The sequence below is a fragment of the Oncorhynchus kisutch genome, linkage group LG3 (assembly GCF_002021735.2).
Source record: "Oncorhynchus kisutch isolate 150728-3 linkage group LG3, Okis_V2, whole genome shotgun sequence".
NCBI classification, from domain to species: domain Eukaryota; kingdom Metazoa; phylum Chordata; class Actinopteri; order Salmoniformes; family Salmonidae; genus Oncorhynchus; species Oncorhynchus kisutch.
In genome coordinates this window covers 8,910,695-8,929,698 of record NC_034176.2, presented here as the reverse complement: position 1 = coordinate 8,929,698, position 19,004 = coordinate 8,910,695, and the positions used below count along the sequence as shown (strand labels likewise).

Genomic DNA, 19,004 nt, shown 5'->3' with positions numbered 1-19,004 from the left:
TTACTGGAAAAGGCGTACGATACACGTCCGATTCCATTTCGGTGACGAGCCTCCCTTCCCTAATCGTTTGTTCCTTAGCTGGTTTGCAAATCTGAGGTTATTTGAAAGGTAAGATCAATATGGTGATGGATACATACATTATCTTGATTGGCCATCGAATTAATTTAATATATTAAGAGCTTTCAAGTCCAGTGCATCAAAGGGATTGAAGAATAAGAGGCTAGAGACTGAAATGGAACTGGGCCTGAAAACGTCAAATTGGCGACAACTGGAGAGCATTTCCGGTCTCGCCTATATTGAATAATTTTATTGACCATCCACTTTGCTGACGTTAGATCATTTTCCTTTGCCGTAGTATTTCACAGTGGCCAATAAATATATTTGCAAAGAAGTACAAATATATGTTTGAAAGAATTCAGAGAGCTTTATGTAAGGTAGTGTATAAAGAAACACAGCTCCCTCTCAAGAACCCCTGCTGTGCCATGCAGGTCAAGGAAAGCACGAGTCGCACGGGATTGGTTATTACTGGGGGATATTGGTTATGTAATTATGTGCACGAGCACAAATCACCACATCTGTAATTTAAATTTCGTCCTTATCTGTAATATCGGTAATTTTTTACATAGCAGGAGAGAAATGATTGCAGCCGGAAATAACAGTTTATTGACTAACTCCACCGAGGTCCTCTGATAATACTAGTCCCGTGCAAATCGACATCCATGTGTTTTGAGAGAAATGTCTGAGCTTTACATTTCTCTCAAGTGTTTCTCGCGGTTTCAGCAAGAAAACAGTAACTGATTCGATCTTTTGATGCTTAAAACGAAGTGCTGCGCATAGCCAATATATGAAAAGCCTATGTATCAACTTTCAGTGAATGCTTTTGCTTATAGGTGTGCCAATGAATTGGACATCGCCAAATGCGTCAGTTGTAAAAACATTGCGCCTATGTAATGCAACCCTTGCTGTTAATTACATCGCAAATCAGTATTACAACTGAGCTAAACGTTTGGAAATGACAAGTGCACTTTCTCATTCATAGCCTAAAAATGCATCTCAAGTGCAAGTGCGCTTTTTAGCTCACATCTGCAAGTTGGGGCCATTTAGGACGTCTTCTACTGCGGATCGCGAAACTATCCAAATTATTATAATTACACTTCCTCAATCCAGATATTATGGCGACACTATACCGAGGATGCTTCGGTATGGTTTAGAAACTTGGGAGCCAAACTGGAGTTATCAGTGTTTCCTGTTATCACGTAGACATGTTGAAATATCTTCACGCCTAGATTTTAAAAAACGTCCAGGCTTCAGTCATAACTGTCCATTTTTTTTAAAAATTACTTATTGCAGGAGGCAGTTAAAACATTTTTTTTTTTTTTATAATCGCCGAGTGGAATAATGGGGATTCTATGGTAATAATTACATAACCAACGTTCTCTTGTAATACTAGTCCCGCACGAATAGGGGTTTCACTGCTTTATCATACCAAATTACAGAGATAATTTTCGTTAAATGAATACAGTGCAAGTTATTTTTAGCATTCTTCAGAATGCTTCGTTTACACAGGCAGTCCAATGCCATGTTTACTTGCTATCGGAAACTCCGAGTAAAAAATAACATAAGTTATCTGCTTAGAGCTTCATATTGGTTGATTCTGACACTTTCCAAGTGGTAAACTCGGGATCGTCTTTATAAAACGAGATAGCAAGTCGAAATGTCAGAGTTTCATAGTTCCGACTAGTATTTGAACGCCGCACAATTCTGTTTGTTTGCAACTGATCGGTCTTTTGACTATAATTGGGCAACATATCCGAATTACGCTTCCAGTGTACACAAACTAAACGCTTCACTTGCTTGTCAGAGCTTTCTATTTCCTTGTTGTGATGTCGGAAATAAAACGTTTTTTTTTTCATTTGTTTGGCTCCGGAGTGGTGCAGTGGTCTAAGGCACTGCATCTCAGTGCAGTCCTTGGTTCAAATCCAGACTGCATCACATCCAGTCGTGATCGGGAGTTGCATAGGGCGGAGCACAATTGGCGTCATCTGGGTTTGGCCAGGGTTGGCCATCATGGTAAATAAGAATTAGTTCTTAACTGACTTGCCCAGTTAAATGTTATTTTTGGGCGGAACAATTCTTCAACCAATAAGATTTAACCTAGCTTGATAAGCTAACATTTTTTTAAATTTAAGAACAAAAAACATTTTTTTTTACCTTTTATTTAAACTAGGCAAGTCAGTTGAGAAATCTTGTGACTAAACTGAATAAAATGAAGAAGAAACTACAGTACACTATGAAACAAAGATAAATAAACATAAAAAGTTTGGAGCGCCTTAAATTAAATTGTGAAAAAAGGCAAACTCGGCTCCATCTTTCATCGAATCAGATGGCTCATTCATCACAAAACCGACTGATGTTGCCAACTACTTTAATGATTTTTTTCATTGGCAAACTTAGGCATGACATGCCAGCAAATAATGCTGACACTACACATCCAAGTAAATCTGACCAAATTATGAAAGACAAGCATTGTCATTTTGAATTCTGTAAAGTGAATATGGAAGAGGTGAAAAAAGTATTGTTGTATATCAACAATGACAAAGCCACCGGGGTCTGACAACTTGGATGGAAAGTTACTGAGGATAATATCAGATGATATTGACACTCCTATTTGCCATATTTTCAAATTAAGCCTACTAGAAAGTGTGTGTCCTCAGGCCTGGAGGGAAGAAAAAGTCATTCCGCTACCAAAGAATAGTAAAGCCCCCTTTACTGGTTCAAATAGCCGACCAACCAGCCTGTTACCAACCCTAACATTTTATTTGACCAGATACAATGCTATTTTAACAGGAAACTAAAAAGCCTACAATGTATTCTATCATTTGTACCGTTCTGTGAGCCAGCTATGATTTTCCCTGTTGCCTTGGCAGCAGCTAATGGGGATCTCTAATAAATAAATACAAATATAAATGTGGTACAAAATATTGCACTACAGGAAAATATATTGATTGTGGGTCTATAAATCCAAGGTTCAGTCTACTCATTAGAGTCCACAGTATCCAGTTTTGAACAAATATTTAGGTCCCTCAAACTCAACTCTGGATCTCGAAGACAGTTCCACTGCATTTTTTTCATTGTTCCCCTCTAATTTAGACCTGGGACACCAGGTGAGTGCAATAAATTATCGGTTAGAACAGAGAATCAGCATGCTCCGGACCTCGTAGGGTAAGAGTTGAATACCCCCTGATCTAGGTCATAGACCCAGGTACACAAAAAAATGCATGGGACAGGACTCTTATTCTGAAGGATTCCAAAAATCTGTGACTCGGAAGTCCCTAATTATTTTGCTCGCATTGCAGCGATAGTGCCAATCTGACCTCCATTGTGCCAGCAAGAATAAGCAAGACCTAGCAAGAATAGAGCTCGCCAGTTTGTAGACCTAAAACCTGGAAATGAGTTACCTCTGGTTCGTTCTGCCATTCCTATGTGAAAAATTCATGGGGAACGAAAAGGGGTTTTGGGATAAACACCCTGAAAATAAGGTCTGAGGTTAACACAGGCTTAGGAGATCTGATACATTCTTTTCAGGAGCACCTCTGACTTCCAAATCCATGGATAGAGTATAACATTTAAAGCAACGTGTATTTCATCTTCACAATGTGCTTATAATGTTTACAAAAAGATAAAACTACCTGTTGTGATATCACGACAACAATGAAATTGACAATTAAGCTTCCACCCATTCTGAAGCTGCAGTGACAGAATATATTCCATGAATGAATTGTAGGCATACTGTATCCCATATGAACATACGGTAGAGCACAATGAGAAATGGTTGGAGCTTAAGTAAAGAACATAATATTCTACAGACCCTATTGATCTAGCACTAGAATCTATTTATGGTGTTATATCATGGGGAACTGTGGTCTAAATACCCAGAAACCCTTTCTACTCCACCCATTCCATTGGTCCCAATGGAACACCACTATATTGTAGGCCTTTAAAATGTCATATTGGTTTATAGAGAAAAACATATACTCTATGTGCCGATGTAACAGTGGGGTTACAATTACTCAGTAGGGTCTGTAGAATCTATATATCTAATCAAATTGTATTTGTCACATGCGCCGAATACAATAGGTGTAGACCTTACCGTGAAATGCTTACTTACAAGCCCTTAACCAACAATGCAGTTCAAGAAATAGAGTTAAGAATGCGGGTCAATATGCGGGGTCAATATGTGGGGTCAATATGTGGGGTCAATATGTGGGGTCAATATGTGGGGTCAATATGTGGGGTCAATATGTGGGGTCAATATGCGGGGTCAATATGCAGGGTCAATATGCGGGGTCAATATGCGGGGTCAATATGCGGGGTCAATATGCGGGGTCAATATGTGGGGTCAATATGTGGGGTCAATATGTGCAGGTACAGGTTAGTCGAGGTAATTTGTACATGTAGGTAGGGCTAAAATGACTATGCATAGATAATAAACAGCGAGTAGCAGCAGTTTAAAAACAAAAAAAGTGTGTGTGTGTGTGTGGGGTGGGTCAATGTAAATAGTCCGGTGACCATTTGATGAATTGTTCAGCAGTCTTATAGCTTGGGGGAAGAAGCTACACTTTCTCATCCACCCACACCATTCACTGCAATGCAATACACTGTAGGCCTATGAATTACACATTGGCTTGCTCACACGCTCTATATAGGTAATGTTTTATAATGATGATTCTCCCATTCCATGGAATGTTCACCGTCCTCATATGACATGTCTGCTGAAATGTTTTATCTGGCTCTTCAATGATTGGGGCGGCAGCGTAGCCTAGTGGTTAGAGCGTTGGATTAGTAACCGGAAGGTTGCGAGTTCAGACCCCCAAGCTGACAAAGTACAAATCTGTCGTTCTGCCCCTGAACAGGCAGTTAACCCACTGTTCCCAGGCCGTCATTGAAAATAAGAATGTGTTCTTAACTGACTTGCCTGGTTAAATAAAGGTAAAATTAAAATAAAAAATTGACAAAACAGACGAGGTTGACTTTGATTCTTTACAAGTAAAGAGCAACAAAATCCAACTCCTTCCATGGAATGTGCACGGGGGGGAAAATAAGAACAAAAAAGAGAACAAGTTTCTTGAACACTTCAAGAGATTATCAGCAGATGTGGCTTTCCTGCAACAAAAAAAAAGACATTTCAAAAAAGGAGAAATTGAATATTTAAAGAGGAGCTGGGTTGGTGAGGTCTATGCTGCCACCTACAGTAACAGCAGAGGTGTAGACGTCCTGATGAATAAGAATACACGTTTCCCTTAATATCACAGATCAAGAAGGACATTTTCCAATGTTGAATTGTAACTTACATGGTGATAAATACACATTGATAATACCAATTACCCCACCAACGACGTTCTGGGCCATAACAGACTTTATATGGGCACATAGAATTCAAAGAATAAAAAGGAAAGCCTTATAGCCTCCCTGACTTGACTTGACTCGACTCGCCACCCAAGGCTTTTACTTTTCACATGTTTATTTGAAAGGATAAAGCTAAGAACATAGTTAAAAACACTATAACAATATGGAATAAAATGAAACGGATTCTACAAGAACCAATATCACTCCCTAAAACACAACCCTATGGAACAATCCTTGGATAGCTTTTCAGAATGCACCAATAAATTGTCCCATGTGGAAAACTAAAGGCATAGAAACTGTAAATTACTTGTTAATAGGAAACAGATTCATTTTCATGACAGAATTAAAAAGCTATTTTTGTCAAACAAATGCAGGTATTTTCCAATACATGCAACTAAAAATGTTCATATCACAAAATCTTGATTTGAAATCTTTTGGACACCAGAGCAATCTTGAGGGAATCCTATTTGAGTCATAAAAGAATATTCATATGATTGTTAAGATACACAAAACCTTGCCTATCCAACTGACAATCTTTTAGAAAAACTATTGGAACCAAGACTTTAAAATAACTGATATTCACACAGGGTCGCAACTTTCACTGGGGGCGGGCGGGACATGACCCCCTCACATTCTGAAATTGCATTTTTGTCCCCCCCCCCCAATTTGATCATTGCACTGTGATACAAAACGCAGCACCTGTGTGCTTTAGGACCATGTGGACACCTCAGAGCAGTTGGGTAGGCTGTTTTCCAGTTTCAGCTGGCTGGATTAAGGACTGCAACTACACGGACACCACAGAGCATGCAGACAGGCTGTGTGAAGGCAAAGCTTCTGAAAAGGCTGGAGTTTAGGACCAGCATAGCAGAGGTTAACAGAAGCAGCTGCTGTCTGTGTTGCGCATTTACTCTGAGTTGTAAAAGCAAGCAGAGCAGAAACTGGCTACTCTTTAGTTGACTGATCTAGCTGGCAAGGTAACTGCTGTTTGACAGAAGAAGAAAAAAATATTCACAGTGCTGAGCTAGTAGTGTAACTGACATGTTACGTTAGTTAATGTTTCATTCCCTCTTAACTGAAGTTAATTAACTACCATACCCAGTTCAGCTCTAGCTAGCCATCTGTCAGGTAGTGCTTCAACACCTGCATTGCTTGCTGTTTGGGGTGTTAGGCTGGGTTTCTGTACAGCACTTTGAGATATCAGCTGATGTACGAAGGGCTATAGAAAAACATTTGATTTGATTTAGTAGTATCAAACAGATGTTGTGTATATGAAAATGTTTTGTAGCCTTTGTTTTGTCCCATTTCAACAGAAGTACATTTCAAATTTTATTTATTTTACCTTTATTTAACCAGGTAGGCAAGTTGAGAACAAGTTCTCATTTACAATTGCGACCTGGCCAAGATAAAGCAAAGCAGTTCGACAGATAAAACGACACAGAGTTACACATGGAGTAAAAACAAACATACAGTCAATAATGCAGTATAAACAAGTCTATATACAATGTGAGCAAATGAGGTGAGAAGGGAGGTAAAGGCAAAAAAAGGCCATGATGGCAAAGTAAATACAATATAGCAAGTAAAATACTGGAATGGTAGTTTTGCAATGGAAGAATGTGCAAAGTAGAAATAAAAAAATAATGGGGTGCAAAGGAGCAAAATAAATAAATAAATACAAATTAAATACAGTTGGGAAAGAGGTAGTTGTTTGGGCTAAATTATAGGTGGGCTATGTACAGGTGCAGTAATCTGTGAGCTGCTCTGACAGTTGGTGCTTAAAGCTAGTGAGGGAGATAAGTGTTTCCAGTTTCAGAGATTTTTGTAGTTCGTTCCAGTCATTGGCAGCAGAGAACTGGAAGGAGAGGCGGCCAAAGAAAGAATTGGTCTTGGGGGTGACTAGAGAGATATACCTGCTGGAGCGTGTGCTACAGGTGGGAGATGCTATGGTGACCAGCGAGCTGAGATAAGGGGGGACTTTACCTAGCAGGGTCTTGTAGATGACATGGAGCCAGTGGGTTTGGCGACGAGTATGAAGCGAGGGCCAGCCAACGAGAGCGTACAGGTCGCAATGGTGGGTAGTATATGGGGCTTTGGTGATAAAACGGATTGCACTGTGATAGACTGCATCCAATTTGTTGAGTAGGGTATTGGAGGCTATTTTGTAAATGACATCGCCAAAGTCGAGGATTGGTAGGATGGTCAGTTTTACAAGGGTATGTTTGGCAGCATGAGTGAAGGATGCTTTGTTGCGAAATAGGAAGCCAATTCTAGATTTAACTTTGGATTGGAGATGTTTGATATGGGTCTGGAAGGAGAGTTTACAGTCTAACCAGACACCTAAGTATTTGTAGTTGTCCACGTATTCTAAGTCAGAGCCGTCCAGAGTAGTGATGTTGGACAGGCGGGTAGGTGCAGGTAGCGATCGGTTGAAGAGCATGCATTTAGTTTTACTTGTATTTAAGAGCAATTGGAGGCCACGGAAGGAGAGTTGTATGGCATTGAAGCTTGCCTGGAGGGTTGTTAACACAGTGTCCAAAGAAGGGCCGGAAGTATACAGAATGGTGTCGTCTGCGTAGAGGTGGATCAGGGACTCACCAGCAGCAAGAGCGACCTCATTGATGTATACAGAGAAGAGAGTCGGTCCAAGAATTGAACCCTGTGGCACCCCCATAGAGACTGCCAGAGGTCCGGACAGCAGACCCTCCGACTTGACACACTGAACTCTATCAGAGAAGTAGTTGGTGAACCAAATCAAATCAAATCAAATGTATTTGTCACATACACATGGTTAGCAGATGTTAATGCGAGTGTAGCGAAATGCTTGTGCTTCTAGTTCCGACAATGCAGTAATAACGAACAAGTAATCTAACTAACAATTCCAAAAAACTACTTATACACAGTGTAAGGGGATAAAGAATATGTACAGAAGGATATATGAATGGGTGATGGTACAGAGCAGCATAGGCAAGATACAGTAGATGATATCGAGTACAGTATATACATATGAGATGAGTATGTAAACAAAGTGGCATAGTTAAAGTGGCTTGTGATACATGTATTACATAAGGATGCAGTCGATGATATAGAGTACAGTATATACGTATGCATATGAGATGAATAATGTAGGGTAAGTAACATTAAATACAGTAGCATTGTTTAAAGTGGCTAGTGATATATTTACATCATTTCCCATCAATTCCCATTATTAAAGTGGCTGGAGTTGAGTCATTGTCAGTGTGTTGGCAGCAGCCACTCAATGTTAGTGGTGGCTGTTTAACAGTCTGATGGCCTTGAGATAGAAGCTGTTTTTCAGTCTCTCGGTCCCAGCTTTGATGCACCTGTACTGACCTCGCCTTCTGGATGATAGCGGGGTGAACAGGCAGTGGCTCGGGTGGTTGATGTCCTTGATGATCTTTATGGCCTTCCTGTAGCATCGGGTGGTGTAGGTGTCCTGGAGGGCAGGTAGTTTGCCCCCGGTGGTGTGTTGTGCAGACCTCACTACCCTCTGGAGAGCCTTACGGTTGAGGGCGGTGCAGTTGCCATACCAGGCGGTGATACAGCCCGCCAGGATGCTCATTTGATGATGTACCACTGTACCATTAGCAAGAGCTAGCCAAAAGTTGGCTTAAATTAGCTATCTAGCTAGCGCACCAACATTTGCAACTATTTTAAGGCAGTCTGACAAACCTCCAAAGTTGATTTCCAAACTATATCAAACCAATATCTGAAGAAGATATGTTAGAATGTCCAGTCATGTTCATATAATCTCACACATAAATTACTGCAGTTTAAGACCACCCATAGAATGCCAGTTAAACTGAATATCATGTAATTCTGCTGCTGGAGGTGTAAAACACAAAAGGGGACATATTGCCTACAGTATGTTATGCTCTTGTGAAGGCTGGCTGAATTCTGGCATAGAGTATGTTCTTTTATCTCAGCATGTCTACAGATTCTCCCTTCTCCCTGTTTTTGTTTGCTTGGAAATGTTGATACTGGAGACTGTTATTAAGTTAAAAGAGCTCTACAGTACTATTAGGCTTATGCTATGAAATACAGTGTATTCGGAAAGTATTCACACCCCTTCACGTTTTCCATGTTTCCATGTACTTTGTTGAAGCACCTTTAGCAGCTTTGACCAGTGATTACAACCTTGAGTCTTCTTGGATATGATGCTACAAGCTTGGCACACCTGTATCTGGGGAGTTTCTCCCATTCTTCTCTGCAGTCCTCTCAAGCTCTATCAGTTTGGATGGGGGGCGTGGCTGCACAGCTATTTTCAGGTCTTTCCAGAGATGTTTGATCAGGTTCAAGTCCGGCCTTTGGCTGGGCCACTCAAGGACCTTCAGAGACTTGTCCTGAAGCCACTCCTACTTTGTCTTGACTGTGCGCTTAGGGTTATTGTCCTGTTGGAAGGTAAACCTTTGCCCCAATCTGAGGTTCTGAGTGCTCTGGAGCAGGTTTTCATCAAGGATCTCTATGTACTTTGCTCCGTTTATCTTTCCCTCGATCCTGACTAGTCCCCCAGTACCTGCCGCTGAAAAACATCCTCACAGCATGATGCTGCCACCACCGTGCTTCACCGTAGAGATGGTATTAGCCAGGCGATGAGCGGTGTCTGGTTTCCTCCAGACGTGACGCTTGGCATTCAGGCCAAGTTCAATGAATCCAAGTTCAATCTTGGATTCATTAGACCAGATAATCTTGTTTCTCATGCCCTGAGAGTCCTTTCCGTGCCTTTTGGCAAACCCTGTCATGTAACTTTTACTGAGGAGTGGCTTCCACTCGCCACTCTACCATAAAGGCCTGATTGGTGGAGTGCTGCAGAGATGGTTGCCCTTCTGGAAGATTCTCTCATCTTCACAGAGGAATTCTGGAGCTCTGTCAAAGTGACCATCAGGTCCTTGGTCATCTCCCTGACCAAGGCCCTTCTCGACTGATTGCTCGGTTTGGCCAGGATAATTGAATTATCAATCACTTAAACATATTTAATAATGATATCTTACCTAGCTTGCTGACTATGGGCCTTTTTTCTTACTTTTTTCTTGTTTACAATAGAGACTGCTAAATGGGTCATATTAGAAATTATATATTAGTATTACATATTACATATATATTACATATTAGTGTAGAAATGCAGGATATTAGCTTTAGATGCCCCCCAAAATTGGAGGACCCACTGTAAAGTTATGCCCCACTACACTCCTAAAATCAAAGTTGCACCCATGTTGCAGTGGCGATTTTAGCATGTAAATCTTTGTGGGGCAAAACGTTTTTGTTGGTTTAAGATGCATGCCAGCAAACCCACGACACAACACTAAACAATACATTAATTGCACTATAACAGTGACAAACGATGACCACACAGTAAGGCCTACATAAAGCTGTCCTAACAGCAGAGTCCCAACACCTTACCACTGCTACACCTGGCTATCAGCGGAGCCTTGTCTGGCAGCGAAACAGTTCATTCAGCCTCATTTACTGCCTTTAAAAAAAACAAAGCTAATATGGCTGACTTGCTTAAACAAATGTTTTTTCTACTGACAATTGAGATGTACAAACTATGGCATTCGAGGACGACCAGCATATAAGAGGCCATCTGTAATTTCAATTAAGACATTAATGAGCAAGCTAGGATTAACAGTCAATATAACAATTTGTTCAGGACTTTTGAAATGCTTTATTTTTTATTTAATTAGTCAGTTAAGAACAAATTCTTATTTACAATGACGGCCTACCCCGGCCAAACCCTGGATGACGCTGGGCCAATTGTGCGCCGCCCTATGGGACTCCCAATCACGGCCGGTTGTGATACAGCCTGGAATCAAACCAGGGTCTGGAGTGACACCTATAGCACTGAGATGCAGTGCCTTAGACCACTGTGCCACTCGAGAGCCCCTGAAGTGTACAGCGACAGAATTCAGAACATTCTTACTGTATTCTCCCTGTACACCAAGTCAGAACCGTAGGATAAATAAAGAGGGCATTTAAGCAGACAATGAAAGCTCTTACAATATTCAATTGTTACATTTCTCTAAAACAGGCTAAAGGCTACATGTGCACCACCAAGCCAGAACTGTAGGCAAAATTAGGAGGGGAAACGGGACCAAACTATTATGATGAGGCACGTGAGCTACGTACAGGTTACTGCACAACAACACGTAGTATTACCTTCTTAGCTACAGTATAAATATCTCCCATATTACATCATTCATGAAGCAGCATACAATACATTTTTGGACTCACCTTGTTGTGCTAGGATCACTTGAACAAGAAGGTGGCGTGGTGGTCCTTCGTGATTACATTTTGTCATCAAACTTTGTCATCAAAGTCTGGCATTCTCTGGATTGATGATGCTTCAAGACAACTGGGAACCCAGAAAAAAAAGGTTGAATCGTGATGATGTCAGTAATCTTCAGGTCAGAGTTCTAGAAAGAGGCCCGAGTTCCCGACTTGCAATTCCGAGTTCAAAACGTATTTTCCCAGTCGAAGCAAATTTTTTTCAGAGTTTCCAGTTGTTCCAGTCACTGAAATCAGATTTCCTAAGTTCTGAGTTTCCAGTTGTTTTGAGCGCGGCAGAAGTCGTGCTGGATTGACACCATAGCCAATGTTGAATGTCTATCATTTTAAGCTTGGAAAAGAGACCCTTAAACCCAGACTTGGGACCAAACACCCACTCCACTGAACACCAATTCCTTCCAAACCACTCATTGTTGAATTTGCGATTTCCAACTTATGTAATGTTTATTTCCAATGGCCGATGAGCACCGATACGTTTTATATGGTATATGGTACGGTAACTGCACCGCCCTCAACCTGTTGGGTTGTATCACCGCCTAGTACGGAAACTGCACCACCTTCAACCGCAAGGCTCTCCAGAGGGTGGTGCGGTCTGCACAACACATCACCTGGGGCAAACTACCTGTCACAGGGAGGCCAAAAAGATCATCAAGGACAACCACCCGAACTACTGCCTTTTCACACCGCTATCATCCAGAAGGCGAGGTCAGTGCAGGTGCATCAAAGCTGAGACAGAGAGATTGAAAAACAGCTTCCATCTCAAGGCCATCAGACTGCCCAGAGAGGCTGCTGCCTACATTGAGACCCAATCACTGGACACTTTAATAAATGGATCACTAGTCACTTTAAACAACGCTTCCAATAATTCCACTTAAATGTTTACATATCTTACACTACTCATATCACATGTATATACCATATTTTATACCATCTACTGCACCTTGTCTACGCCGCTCGGCGATCGCTCATCCATAAACATACATATTCTCATTCACCGCTTTAGATTTGTGTGTATTAGGTAGTTGTTGAGGAATTGTTAGATTACTTGTTAGATATTACTGCCCTGTTGGAACTAGAAGCACAGGCATGTCGCTACACTCGCATTAACATCTGCTAACCATGTGTATGTGACTAATAAAATTTGATTTGATTTTCAAGCTCTACCCTTAGATTTGGTGATGACGTAGTGTCCCCAAGCTACTAGAGAAGATTACCAACCCAAACACTCCGTATTTCCACTGGCTGCCCCACCACCACAGAAAGCACTGAGCTAGGCTGAAACACCTACATTTTGGAGCTGCCTTACTCAAGAAAGCAAAAAAGAGATCTTAGTTTGTATGCTGCTTTATTAACTAAATTGTTGTATATATATTTTTTACAAACTGATATGTGACACGTATTAATGCCAAAATGCAAAATAGGCATGTTTTTGTTTTTATAGCTAGCTAGAAAGGTGGGGCACTGCTCTGATTGGTCGCCACTGCCCCGTTGGCACAAATTTGAGGGAGTTGGAATTTAACTAACACATTAGTTAAAGAAAGGGTACGCTTAATGCATCATCAACCGATCTATATCATTTATTATACAAGAGACAAAATCCACAAAATCTACAGCACAACGACAGAGTCATGTCTTCAGTACACTGGACATGAATATGAATACGACATTTAGATCGCGAAAACGTCAAACATGTCAGATTTCAATAGTGGTCGATGTCATAAAGCGGGAGGTTGTCTTCTCTCGAATGAGACATTGGTCATATTTTTTTGCGATATTCCTACCTCTAGAAATGTGTAACTTAACAGAGGGTCTAACACATATATTTGTGCATTGCATAGTGCCGTCGCGAAGGTCAGACTCCACTCTTTGAGCCACATCGACCTGCAAGTTGAACGTGATGAGATTGTAGACTCCTAAAAAGCTAGCCAACCAGCCCACAGAGAGAACATTACATTCTGGGTTATGTTGTCAACTTCAGCTGCAACATATTTCACATGTTGCTACCAACCTTATTATAACGACAAAATAAAACATTTGTTCACAAAAAATATTGTTCTCACATAGTGTTATGTAACACTGTAAAGTATAGGAATGAGTGTATTTTTCCTTTAATGTTTAGACAATTATTGTTCATATCATGAATAAATACAAGTTACTGATACTTCTCTACTATTCGAAATTCCGTTACCCGGAAGTACTTTTTAAGTGTTACTGACGAGACGCTGATCCAGTCTGGATTCATCAGTCTTCACAACGGTATCGCCAGTATTTATAACTTCTTCCACCTTCAATCCATTTCACCCTCAAAATGTCTAAACTACAGCTGCTTAATGTGATTCTCAAAGAAAAATTAACTACAGTTCCTTTGGAGATATCAGTGGCAGTCCAAAAAACGATGGCAGAGTACCTAGAAGAAATCTTCCGTTTGAAACGGGCGAATGCACGTCTACGAAAACTGCTGGATTTGGTTTTTAAACCAGAGATAAAGTTGCATAGATTAGCAGGTTTGTGTCTTTTTGTCATTCATTATGCATTGTAGCCTAATTGTCGTCATTTACATTTTAGATGTATATCATATATGACCGCGTTATTCATGAATTTCATGATATTTTGAAGCATTTTCAAAACTGTGGTACTGGATACCGGAAGTAAAGCAGGAATTGAAGTAACTGTCCCTATTTTTAGTGGAAGTCACTAGACCTATTTCTTGTCTCTTTTCAGTGTTTACGGTTTAATCAAATGTCATCCTTTCTCGTTCCCTCCAGTCCTCCAGCAGCTCAGTCTCACTGAAGAGGAGATTAACCCAGAGCAGCAGGAATGGAACCCTGGTCTGGGTCCAGTGGAGTCTGATGCAGAAGAGTCTATATGGGACTCTTTCAAAATCATAACTGAAGAGAACCAAACAGAATCTGATGGCGAGAGCTACGGTGAGTCCGAATTAACCAGTGATTATGAGCCCCCCTCTGAAGTAAATGCAGACAGTGACAACAGTGGAAGTCATAAAGGAAAAAGGGATGGAGTGGAGAAGAGAATATCTCTGTCAGGGTTAAAGCCTCTTAAATCAAAGCGAAGAAGAGGACGGCCGAGAAAAGAAACCAGTGAGTTGCCTGATCTGATATGTGACGTGTGCGGGAAATGCTTGGCGAATGAGCGTAGTCTGAAAAGGCATCGGCAAAGCCGGCACAGTAAAGACAGACCATACATGTGTGACACATGTGGACACTGTTTTGCCATGAACTGCTCCCTGAGGAGGCACATGAAGATTCACATGGAGGAGAGACAACATGGCTGCACCGAATGTAGCAAGCGTTTTTTTCACAAGAAAAGCCTGAAAAATCACATGGATACTCATAAAGGGCTAGTTTTTAAATGTGATTTTTGTGGAAAATGTGTGACGACAAAAGCAAGTCTGAAACTGCATCGGCGAATTCACACTGGGGAGAAATCACATCCGTGCAAAGAATGTGACAAAGCCTTCTACCGTGAGTCAGACTTGATAAAGCACACGAGAACTCACACTGGGGAGAAACCATTCCGGTGCAAAGAATGTGCCAGATGCTTTGTGGAGAAGGGAACGCTGACAAAGCATATGATGACTCACACAGAGGAGAAACCACATCGCTGCAACAAATGTGGCAGATGCTTCGGTCTGAAGGGAAACCTGACAGTGCATATGAGGACCCACACAGGGGAGGGGGTTCAGTGTCATATGTGTGGAACTCACTTGAAATTAGCATCAAGTCTGAAAAGACATCTACAAACTCACAGAAGGAATATTAACAATAACGCACTCTCCCCTGGTTCCCAGTCGAAGCGTACATCCTCTTCAATACCCTGGTGCTTGTCTACGGAGCAGCAAGGGGAACTGCCCCTCCCTACCTTCAGGCTATGCTCAAACCCTACACCCCAATCCGAGCATTCCATTCTGCCACCTCTGGTCTCTTGGCCCCCCCATCCCTATGTGGCCCCCCCATCCCTATGAGGGGCTGGCCCCCGCTCATACCAGTCAAAGCTCTTCTCTTCCCTGGCACCCAAATGGTGGAACAAGCTTCCCCCAAATGAAAATGACTGAAAACCTACTTCTTCACTAAATATCTTGACTAAATCCCACAGCCACCCCCCCCCCCCCCCCAAAATAAATAAATAAATAAAAACAATAACAAACAAGCATTTGCACTTGTCGTTTCTAGCACTGACCTTGCTGACTACTTTGAGGTCAAATGTACTTACTAAGACTGGTATGTGGTTGTCTCACTGAGCTGTCTTAAAGCTATAATCAGCAGTTGAAACATTAACAAAGCGTCACCCTACCACTGTTTTGGTAAACAACTGAGGGAAGGGCCTGGAGAAATGTAACCAGTACAATTCATAGACCGAGTTATGGATGCAAGTTTTAACCATGTTTTGAGTCTATGCAGTGTTCATATTTAAGTTGTTTACAAACATTGGAGTAAAACAAGCTTATATTTTGGGTTCTGAAGTGGTATGACAGTTGAACAAAGCTATTTTTTTTATTTAACCTTTTTTGAACTGGGCAAGTCAGTTAAGAAAAAAATGTACGCTGGGCCAAATTGTGCCCCACCCTATGGGACTCCCGATCACATCCGGTTGTGATACAGGCCCGGGATCGAACCAGGGTCTGTACTGACGCCTCTAGTACTGAGATGCAGTGCCTTAGACCGCTGCACCACTCGGGAGCCTTATAATGATGCATTTAAAGTTTTATATTCTTCAAGAATCAATGGGTATTTCTAAATCATTTCTAAATCCAAAAATGGATGTAGCAACTAAGGACTTGAGCTTTAAGTCGAATGCACTAACTGTAAGTCACTCTGGAGAAGACCGTCTGCTAATGTTAATGTCTGAGAACACGTCACAAAGCCTTTTGTGTAAAATGGGTTTGTTCGAAGATCGAAGAGACAACTATCAAGAGGACATACCCATCAGGTAGGTCACTGCTCTTGGTTAAAAGAACAGCCTGCAATCTTGGAATCTGTTCAATGGTCATTTGAATTAATACAGCCTACCCTATTCATTTCTGACATATGTAACTTTGTAATGCACAACTGAAACTCAGAATATAATATAATATTATATTACTATGTTGTTTACTAACAAGAAGAATGTAAACAACCAATATCTTCAAAATGTTAAAATATCATGTGGATGTTATGGCTGTCAGTCTTTGTATATAGAGTGCTGTCTATGACTGTAAGAGGGTTACATTTCCCTATCCCCATTTTTGTTGGAAAAATAATTGGTGGGGGCAATTATAGCCTTGCAGACAATCAGGTAATCTGAAGAGATTTCACCCCATGCTTCCTGAAGCACCTCCCACAATTTGGATTGGCTTGATGGGCACTTCTTACGAACCATACGGTCAAGCTGCTCCCACAACAGCTCAATAGGGTTGAGATCCGGTGACTGTGCTGGCCACTCCACTATAGATAGAATACCAGTTGACTGCTTCTTCCTTAAATAGTTATTGCCTAGTTTGGAGCTGTGCTTTGGGTCATTGTCCTGTTGTAGGCTCCAATTAAGCGCCATCCACAGGGTATGGCATGGCGTTGCAAAATGGAGTGAAGATCCCTTCAAGATCCCTTTTACCCTGCACAAATCTCCCACTTTACCACCACCAAAGCACCCCCAGACCATCACATTGCCTCCACCATGTTTGACAGTTGGCATCAAGCACTCCTCCAGCATCTTTTCATTTTTTCTGCGTCTCAGGAATGTTCTTCTTTGTGATCCGAACACCTCAAACTTAGATTTGTCTGTCCACAACACTTTTTTCCAATCTTCCTCTGTTCAGTGTCTGCGTTCTTTTGCCCATCTTAATCTTTGAATTTTATTGGCCAGTCTGAGATATGGCTTTTTTTCTTTGTAACTCTGCCTAGAAGTCCAGCATCCCGGAGTCACCTCTTCAATGTTGACGTTGAGACTGGTGTTTTGCGGGTACAATTTAATGAAGCTGCCAGTTGAGGACTTCTGAGGCGTCTGTTTATCAAACTAGATTCTAATGTACTTGTCCTCTTTCTCAGTTGTGCACCGGGGCCTCCCACTCCTCTTTCTATTCTGGTTACAGGCAGTTTGTGCTGTTCTGTGAAGGGAGTAGTACACAGCGTTGTACAAGATCTTCAGTTTCTTAGCAATTTCTCACATGGAATAGCCTTCATTTCTCAGAACAAGAATAGATTGACGTGTTTCAGAAGAAAGGTCTTTGATCTGGCCATTTTGGGCCTGTAATGGAACCATTAAATGCTGATGCTCCAGATACTCAACTAGTCTAAAGAAGGCCAGTTTTATTGCTTCTTTAACCAATGCAACAGTTTTTTTTAGCTGTGCTAACATAATTGCAAAAGGGTTTTCCAATGATCATTTAGCTTATCCAAGTTTATCATTTTAAAAGGCTAACATAACGTTACATTGGAACACAGGTGTGATGGTTGCTGATAATGGGCCTATAGATATTCCATTAAAAATCACCCGTTTCCAACTACAATAGGCCTTTACAACATTAACAATGTCTACACTGTATTTCTGATCAATTTGTTATTTTAATGGACAAAAAAATTGCTTTTCTTTCAAAAACAATGACATTTCTAAGTGACCCCAAACTCTTGAACGGTAGTGTATATTCATAAAGATGCTGAATATTGCACAGCTTTTTTATTTTAAAAGAATCTCGTGGGTAAAAGGGATGTACAGTTGATAACCAAGTGCTATAAATCCAATCTTACTGAAACATATTGTTGGTTTATACCTCTGTACTGGTACAGATCTATTACTCACACCACTCCTCTCAGGATCCCTCCCCCTTGACCCATCTTCCTCTACTTTCTTCACTGCCTCAGCATATGACAACTTCTGCACGACTCTAACCCTGGAAACCTCAACCTGCCTCTTTTTTTTTGCACAGGACATTTCTGATTCCCAGCCACATGGGCACCCCTATAATTAACACATACCACTACTTTCCCCAGTACTACACATTCCTTTGTCTCATACCCTTCTGCACACTTCTCACACCTAGGAACCTCCCTCCTACACACTGCTGCCACATGCCCATAAGCTTGACACCTGTAACAACTGTGGATGCACGATATATCAGTGAGCATATCCGAATTGGCCGATATTAGCTAAAAATGCCGCTATCAGCATCGACCCGATGTCTAGTTTAACGCCGATGTGCACAACTGATGTCAAAGCTGATACCTATAACGTAGGTAGATGGCGTACATATATAACGTAGGTAGATGACGTGCTTATATAACGTAGGTAGATGACGTGCATACCTATAT

The 19,004-nt window shown here is 41.2% G+C and overlaps 1 protein-coding gene across 1 annotated transcript; it reads left to right on the top strand.

Annotated features, from left to right (window-relative positions):
* Positions 1-13,866: 13,866 nt before the first annotated feature.
* LOC109871345 (zinc finger protein 771-like) lies at positions 13,867-15,834 on the top strand. Its single transcript, XM_020462195.2, has 2 exons — positions 13,867-14,207; positions 14,469-15,834. Exons 1-2 carry the CDS (start codon positions 14,012-14,014, stop codon positions 15,683-15,685), a joined length of 1,413 nt encoding a protein of 470 aa, XP_020317784.1. The 5' UTR covers positions 13,867-14,011; the 3' UTR covers positions 15,686-15,834.
* Positions 15,835-19,004: the final 3,170 nt, after the last annotated feature.

What these genes read in the sequence shown, in the direction of transcription:
- LOC109871345 (XM_020462195.2), top strand. Translation starts at nt 14,012, where the DNA reads ATGTCTAAACTACAGCTGCTTAATGTGATTCTCAAAGAAAAATTAACT. An exon ending in AAAGTTGCATAGATTAGCAG is followed by an intron (nt 14,208 to 14,468) that starts GTTTGTGTCTTT and finishes CGTTCCCTCCAG; the next exon opens with TCCTCCAGCAGCTCAGTCTC.